The 8,846-nt window shown below is 53.6% G+C and overlaps 1 protein-coding gene across 1 annotated transcript; it reads right to left on the bottom strand.

The window, feature by feature from the left end:
- Positions 1-6,722: 6,722 nt before the first annotated feature.
- On the bottom strand, positions 6,723-8,546 carry LOC123061745 (polyamine oxidase 1). The gene has a single exon (XM_044484982.1). It carries the CDS (start codon positions 8,413-8,415, stop codon positions 6,883-6,885), a length of 1,533 nt encoding a protein of 510 aa, XP_044340917.1. The 5' UTR covers positions 8,416-8,546; the 3' UTR covers positions 6,723-6,882.
- Positions 8,547-8,846: the final 300 nt, after the last annotated feature.

Raw genomic sequence — 8,846 nt, 5'->3', positions numbered from 1 at the left:
TAGGGGTTAGTGGCGCTGGGGCCCACTGTCAGTGTCAGGGGGGTTAATTAAGCGGTGATTAGCACTAATCTGACCACCTGGCCGACGGGGCCCACGCGTCAGTGACCCTGGGGGGGGTCAAACCCCAGGTCAAACAGTTCAAACCCACCGGCGACATGACGCCGGCGGGGCCCGAGACGGCGGCGCGATGCGGAAACGCGCTACAGGGCACGGGCGAGGCCGTGCTTGGGCTCGTTGGAGAGCCCTTGCTCCCGCGCGTCGAACGGTGGTGGTGGCCGTGCCTGAGGTGGCCTGTACCGACGACGGCGACGACCGTGGCGGCTGCCGGAGTTCGGGTGCGGTCGGGATCGGCGTTGCTGCTCGCAGGCGAGGGAGCTGAGGCGCTGGAGGGGCTCTACGGGTCCTTACGGACTTGTTGGACTCGCCGGGGTGACCAAATGGTCACCGGAGCTGCGTCGACGGCGAGCTCGGCGACGGCGGAGGTTCGGCCGTGGTGGGAAACGGGGTTACGGTGCGGGAACGAGGGGGAAAAGAGGGGGAAACGGTGGCGGAGCTCACCGCGGTTGCGGTGGGCGTCGAAGCGGGCTCGGGGACGCGCTGGAGACGGCGAATCGACGGCGATGGTGGTCGGAGCCCGAGGAGGAAGACGATGGCGTGGAGGCGATGCAGAGCTTCCCGAGGGGCTTGGCTTGGTGGGGAGGAAGAGGGGGTCGCGGCGGAGCTCCTGAGCTCAGCGGATGGGCGAGGGGTGGCCGGTGACGGCTGCTATGGCGAACAGCGGCGATGGTGGTGTTCGGCCGTGAGAGAGGGAGCGAGGGAGAGGAGGGAGGAACCGAGGGAGAGTGAGAGAGAGCAGGGGGGAGGGCGTGGCGTCGTCCGGGGCATCGAGACGAGGAGGGGAGGGCAGGCAGGCAGGCGAGCAGGTGGCGTGGCGCGGTGGCGCGCGCGCGCGCCGGCCACACTGCCCTCCCTCTATCGAGGACGAAGACGACAGAGGAGGGAGGCGGGCTGGGCCGCCTGCTGGCTGGGCCGGCCAGCTGGCTGGGCTGCACAGGGAGGAGCCCAGGTAAGCTTCTCCCTTTTATTTAATTTCTTTTTCTAATTTCTGACATTTGTTTTGATTTAAATAAAATATTAAATCATTTTATAACCTTATGCCAATTTTTGCAGGAGCTAGATATATTATTCCAGAGCTCCCCAACAGGTGGCATAATTTTTGGACATATATTAATATATATAACTAATATATTTCCAATGCAAATATTTATGCATTAATTCCAAATGCCCAAAATAAATACCTATGAGCTCTTAAAAATATTGGTTTGATTTTTATCTCTGTCCAATATTTTCAGAGAGCAACATGAGCATTTTCTTGGACCCTTTTGGAGAAATTTTTATTTGGATCATTTTCAAAAATGATTCTGAGGGTTTCACAAATCCCCATTTCAAATTAAATGAAAATTTAAACATGATGCACACACTCTGATGCATGACTAGCTAGGGTGTGACATGTACTCTCCCTTGCTATATCTCAATCTTGGCCCATTCACCGACTAGATGTAAAAAATGCGTTTCTTCATGGTCATCTCGATGAAGTTGTCTATAGTCAGCAACCCTCCGGTTTTGTTGATCCTCATCAGCCCACTCATGTATGTCGCCTACATAAATCTCTATATGGTCTCAAACAAGCTCCTCGTGCATGGTTTCAGCGTTTTGCCGCGTTTGCTCGCACTATTGGGTTCACTGAATCCAAATCCGATGCCTCTCTTTTTATCTTTCACCATGGCACCAATCTCGCATATCTTCTTCTTTATGTCGATGACATCATTCTTACAGCGTCCAGCTCGTCTACTCTAGCAACTATCACCAACGCAATGACACGTGAATTTGCTATGAAGGATCTCGGCCCCCTACATCACTTCCTTGGCATCTCTGTCACACATACATCCACTGGAATTCATCTCTCTCAACGTCAATACATTCTTGACATCTTGTCTCGTGCTGGCATGCGCGATTGTCATCCAGTCACCACCCCTATTGACACCAAAGCAAAGCTCTCTTCCACCTCCGGGTCCTCTGTTGCCGATCCTTCTTTGTATCGTAGCTTAGCTGGCGCTCTCCAATATGCTACCCTCACTCGCCCTGACATTGCTTAGCGGTCCAACAAGCATGTCTCCATATGCACGATCCACGCGATCCACATCTTTCTCTCATCAAACATATTCTTCGATATCTCAAAGGCACCCTCGATCTTGGTCTTTCTTTGCATCGTACTTCTTCACACTCTCTTATTGCCTACTCCGATGCCGACTGGGCTGGATGCCCGGATACACGACGCTCTACATCCGGATTCTGCATGTATCTTGGGGACAATCTCATTTCATGGTCAGCACGACGACAGACCACTGTCTCACGCTCCAGTGCGGAAGCAGAATACAGGGCAGTTGCCACGGCCGTCTCAGAGTCATGTTGGGTACGGCAGCTCTTACAGGAACTTCAACGACCGATATCAAGTGCCACCATTGTCTATTGTGACAACGTCAGTGCTGTATACTTGTCCGCTAACCTTGTTCAACATCGTCGGACCAAACATATTGAACTGGATATTCACTTCGTTCGGGAGAAGGTCGCACTTGGCGACGTTCGCGTGTTACATGTGCCCTCCTCCTCTCAGTTTGCAGACATCTTCACAAAGGGCTTACCTACTGCTCTCTTTCAAGAGTTTCGCTCCAGTCTTCAGGTCGAGTCATCTCCCAGTTCAGACTGTGGGGGCGTGTTAGAGTCCAGGACAACGACGGCATCTCATCTTGGAGTACACACAAAGATATTACCAGATCAATAGCTTCCATGTATGGTTACGGGCTTGTGTTGTAATTAAACTCTGTAATCATCCCATGCTATAAATATATGAGGAGGCTTGCCGAGGCTGGCATTGAGCCGCCCGGTATTTTCCCTATTGCAGCATCGACAGCGCAGCTGGACCTGCGTGCTGCTTCGGCGGCGCGACGGGACCCCTGTGCTTCTACGGCCGTGCGGCGGGACATGCCGGCTGCGTTCGTGGCGAGGCGAGACATCTCTCGTGCTTCTGCTTCCATGCTCGCATCTCCCTGGTGGAAATCTCTCGACCCAGAACTCATGCTGGCCATGGCAGACGCAAGGGAACGATGATTAATGACTTGCTTGTTTTTGTGGATGAGGAGTTGAGGAGGAATGTGCAATCATCTTGGAGTAGTAGTATTTATAACCGAGTAGTAATACGCTCCTAAGTGGGAAATGATTTACGTTTTGATCGGTGTGAACATGTTTGGAATTTGGAGTGTGACGGGACACATGCTCAAATTGTACTGACGGTTATAAGTGTGACACTATTCCCAGAAGGCGTAACGTGGGCGGCACGTACGCCTTCTCGGCCGCGTACGTGGCGTTTGCACCATAGGATGCACCGCAATAGGCAATGTCAGCACACGTCTTATTCCAACAACCGTACGCGCTCGTTATTACCATCGCACACACTTCTTTTAATTAGAATGTGTGTGCCCATCTAGCACACACACGTTGATCTATCTAACTGTTTCAGTTTGTTGTGGCTAATCGCAAACAGTTCATCCGTGTGAAGTGTATACCATCAATCGCAGACACTTTAATCCGGCTGACCCGTTTTTGTTCTGTTGCCTAATCGCAAACAGTTAATCCTTCTGAAGCATATGCCCTCAATTGCACACACCTTTATCTAGCTGCCTGTTTTTATTGTTCCTCCTCATCACAAACAGTTCATCTGAGTAAACAGTATGCTGTATATCGCACACGCCTTCATCTGGCTGCCCGTTTCTTTTGTTCCGCCTCATCGCAAACAGTTCATTGAACTGAACCGTATTCCCTGCATCGCACACGAAACTAAAATATGAACCGTGTTTGATGGCTCCGCCACCGCAAACGTTTTGCACCTTTTTTGATGGTTCTTTCACACCATCGTTTGCAATTATTGCATCGCACACAGTTTTGTTGAAGGATCTCTGATCGTAGTGTCGCGTTAGCAACATCCTGCAGTAGTGAATATAGACGACATTAATCCATTTAAGAACAAACAAAGTTTGGTCGATTCAGTATGATTGTTCTTCCAACATCATAATCCCGGCGTTGTTTTAGGACTATCGTTACACTTAACGATATCCTAAGATCCAGAAAACTTGATCACCAACAACACTTGAGCTAGTCCTAGAGGCAAGACTAGGAACCTTTGGATTAATCGTTTATTATTCTACATGTGCATATGAGTTTTCCACTGAATCGCATATTGCAGGATCATAGCAGTTATAACATTGAATATAAACTCTTTAATTTTGAATATGGAAATATAATGATATAAATATTATTGCCTCTAGGGCATATTTCCAACAGTCTCCCACTTGCCGCCATAGCCGCCCTCCCCACCTCGTATTCCCTACGCTCGTTGGTCTCCTTCTCCACAACCACTTCTTTGCATGCTCATACAAGAGGGTTTCGTCTGCCAACATGATCTTCGCATCCTCCGCATCCCATGGGATTTGCAACCTCTCCTTCTCAAGCTCAATCTCTCCAAATGTCTTGGCCTACTCTTGCTCCCATTTGACCCCGCATCTTTCTTATCCAACTCGATCTTCCCCCTATCAATTTCTAGCTTCTTCTTCGCCCTCTTCCGGTCCAGATCCATCCTCTCCTTTTGCATCCAACATGAATTTGTACCTCTCCTCTTTCTTGTTCTCCCTTGCCAAAAAAATGCCCGTCCATGTGGAGGACATTTTTGTAGCTGCGCCGTCATGGGAGGCCATTGCCTTCTCCCACTTGTTTCCCATGGCTTGCCGGTTATCCTTTGGCATGGTGTATCTTCCATTCTCGATGAAAATATTGTCCTCTTCACCGTCCAACCCAATTGATTGGTGGGACATTGAGCCATCATTCCTCTTCTTGCCGGCCTTGAGATCGGCCACAAGTTGTGTCCATTTGGCACTCCATTCAATATGATCCAACAATGGCTAAAAGCAAATGGATTCTTCTCCATCTCGTGATACAAAGTGGCCACCACCGCCATCTAGCAAACAAGGTATGTATGAGTAGGAGAATGCAAACACAAGAAGGATATGCAAATGATGACAAGATGAAGCAATTGAGCTTACATGAGTTGCCACTCCCATCCCACTTTGAGGGCGTGTGGTCACTTGTGAGTAGTAGTCGACGTACTTGTTCACTTCCTCTTGGATGATCCCCCGTCAATGTTGGAGAGATGCCACATTGCGGTTGGTCACGACGGGATGCGGCTCCACATATTCCGTTTGTTCGTGATACTCCTTCCAAATCTTCTCCCAATACTTGTTCCTCTTTAGATTGGTGCCGCATATTGGATCCATTGTTGTGGCCAACCAAGCTTTGACCAACAAGATGTCTTCAAAAGTTGAGAACGCCGGACCTCTTGCCTTCGTCGTCTTCCCCTTCTTCTTCTTGCTCGGATTGGGATCGGATGTTGTCCCAACTTCAAATGCGGTGTCCCCCCAATGCGGTGCCCCCCAATTCGTACTCCATTTGGGTCGGACCTTCATTGTCATTGATTATGTTCGACATGAATGCCTCGTAGATGATCATGGTTTGCAAGCATTTGTCATGTTCGAAATGAACTAGCGGTCTATGCAAAACATTGAACATGCTAGATGCAACTTTGATTGGACAGGAGCAATAATAACATACCACTCTTGTTGTGTCATTCCGTCGAACATGTCGTGGGCAGCCCGGGCGCCATCGGTGCTCGTGCTCATCCGCGCCCCAACGAGTTGTGGCGAGTGGCATACGTTCATCACCGGCATCTGCGTGGGCGGAAAGCTCTCCGCAATGTCCCAACCGGCTGTCAGATCCTCCTCTGTCCCAACGTGGTCCGATCGCGCAATCCACGGCGGCGGACGGATGGAGGGGGTGCGGGGTTCCGGGCGCGGCAGGGGGACATCTGCTTGTCCATGTCCGCACCTCTTTGTGACACCGCCGCCGCCGCTTCCCTCTCTCGCGCCGGCGTCGCCGCATCTTCCGGGCGATATTCTCTGCCTTGCACGACGGAGCCGTGGAAGGGACGTCGACGGACAAGGCGGACACAGTCTCCGTCGCAGCGGTCAGGGTCGGGCTGGACGACATCTAGGACGGCGGATGAGAATCGGTGATGAGGATGGGGAGTAAGGGTGGCAGACGGCGAGGGCTCGGGCACAGGAAAGATAGGAGGGAGGCGGGAGGAGGAGGAAGAGTTTGGTGGATTTAATGCGAATTATGGTGAGGTAGGGTTGTCGGGTCCATGTGACGGACGCGCCCGGGCGACCCCATACCCGCTTCATATTTGAGCTGGATATAAGGGGCGCCGGTCAGTCCGGACGTTTAAGACCCGTTTAAGGAGCCCGTCCGGATTAAAATTTTAGAATCTGTCAGTGACCGGACGATCCGCCCGGATGTTTGAGACGGGTTTGAGATGGTCCGCTGTTAGTTGCTCTGATAAGCCGACACGAAACACAGCCACTAGCAAAGATGAACAATCAATAATCGTGATAAAATGAACAATAAAAAAGAGGACAAGTAGCAAAGAGAGAGCAAGCAAGAAAGGAAGTACAGAGAATGTTGTCACTTGCTCACGGAAGAACTGAAGAGCTCAAGGCACCACCACAACCTCATCTCCAAAAAGACAGAAAAACAGTAGGTGAATTACCTGATGCAAATATATCAAATCCTCCGTATTTTCATATCATTATAGTACTATATTAATAGAGCGACATACGAACAATAACTTAGCCTAGCAACCTTCCACGGGTACAGGGCTCGATCGAGTCGAACGATCGGATCGCGGGTCGCCGTCTAGGGAAAAATCCAAAACAAATCTCAGCGGTAGTGCTGCAGCAGCTGGTCGGCCTCCCGTACGCCGCTCAGGTAGGCCGCGTGCGTCGTCGAGTAGTGCGTCCGGTGCGTCGCCTCGCCCGCGAACAGCACGCGTAGCGGCGTCCGACCGGCCTCCTGTCCGCGTGGGAGCGGCTCTGCCATCCAATCGAGATCCTCGCCGCTTGACCCGACGGCGACGTAGCTGTAGGACCCGAGGAACAGCGGGTCCGTCGCCCACCCGCTCCTCTTGATTCTCTTCACCCTCCACCGTGGGGTCGGCCCCGCGCCGGCCCCGCCGCAGCGGCGAGGTGGGGCCGGGAGGAACGATTCCAACGTGGAGTGGACCGCGCGGATGACCTCGTCGTCGGGGAGCGACTCGAGGTGCGCGGCCTCCCGCCCGGCGAACCATGCGAGCGCCACGGTGGAGGCCGCGTGGACGGGGCAGACTGACTCGGTGCCGCGCATCCACCACGGGATCTTCGCCACGTCTCCGACGAAGGCCATGTGCAGGAACGGGAAAGCCGGCGAGGCCGCCCTGGCTAGCTGCTCGTCGCCGCCGTCCGGCTCCGGCGTCTCCACGGCCTCCAGGTCGATGAACAGCTTGTCCACGATACCGAATCCCAGCCGCGCGACGGCGTCACGCTTGAACTGTGGGAGCGGCGGGTCAGCCGTAGCGGACACGTCTTTGCCGATGCTCGCTTTTAGGACGCCGAGCGAGACCGTGAGGATGACGTGATCGGCGGTGAGCGTCGTCGTCGCCTCATCGGCGAAGTGGAGGCGCACGGCGGTTTCGCCCCAGTCGAGACGACGGAGGCGGAGGCCGAGGCGGACGGTGCCGGGCGGGAGCGCGGCGACGAGGTGCTCCACGACGCGGGTGTACCCACCGGGGATCGTGACGTGGTCGCCGGGGAAGTCGCTGTACTCGCCCTCGGCCACGAGGTCAAGGTCGCCGAGGTCGTTGGCGGAGGTGTCCGTGCGCTCCCGGTTGATGTGCATGCCGATCAGCGCCTCCTCGATCTCCTCCTGCTCCTTGCTCCCGCCCGGGCGTGCCGCCTGGTACGCTCGCAGCCCCCGGCGCAGGTACTCCTCCACACCCCCTCCGCCGACAGCCTCACCGGCACGCGCGGCCTCCATCATGCCCCTGTACAGCTCCTCGATCGGCTTGGCCACCGTGTCCGCGTCGACGAGGTCGCCGCCCTCGGCGACAGTCAGGACGCTGTCAGGGAACCCGTCCATGCGCTCGTAAGGGAGGTCCGCGGCCTCCTGCCGGAGCGCGCCTGCTTCACGGGCCAGCGCGTACACGGGGCTCCCGACGATGCCCTGCACCCACGTAGCGCCCATCTCGAGACGATGGCCGGCGAACTCGGACGTGAATACCCGGCCGCCAGTGCGGCAACCAGCCTCCACCACCACCACCTCGAACTTGTCCCGGCCCGCGCCGCATAGCTGCTGCGCCGCCGAGAGTCCGGCTATGCCCGCGCCCACTATGGCAATCCTCGGCTTCTTCTCAATCATCCTCGCCAGCCGCGCGCGCATCTCGCCGACGGTTTCGCACTGGTCAGTTGTCACTAGTGCTTTACCTTCCCCAGTCCCCGCCGGAGGGTGCAAAGCCAGGAGCACACGCCGCTCAACAAAGGAGAGGAGCAGAATAAGGACAGTTCTTTTGATGGCTTTTTTCCCTACCGAATAATCAAAAATATTTTCCAAATGATAAGTACCACACGACGTGGCACGAATTAACGCGGTCCTGACGTTTTCTATAACTAAAATTGTCAAAAAAAATTAAAGTTGTCATTCTCACGTAACTGAATTTGTCATCAAAAAACGTCAGGGCAACTTATTCCAGCTTATATTTTTCTAAAGCCCACTAATCCAGTCTTAATTAATAGGCTCCTAAAAAATAATTTTGGTTGGGCTCCTAGAATAATAGGGCTGGTCCTAAAAAGCATAGGCTCGCCAACACTAAG

The sequence above is a fragment of the Triticum aestivum genome, chromosome 3A (genome assembly GCF_018294505.1).
Source record: "Triticum aestivum cultivar Chinese Spring chromosome 3A, IWGSC CS RefSeq v2.1, whole genome shotgun sequence".
NCBI lineage: Eukaryota > Viridiplantae > Streptophyta > Magnoliopsida > Poales > Poaceae > Triticum > Triticum aestivum.
Note: the sequence above shows the minus strand (reverse complement) of the source record. Positions and strands in the feature narration are given on the sequence as shown.

What these genes read in the sequence shown, in the direction of transcription:
- LOC123061745 (XM_044484982.1), bottom strand. Translation starts at nt 8,415, where the DNA reads ATGCGCGCGCGGCTGGCGAGGATGATTGAGAAGAAGCCGAGGATTGCC.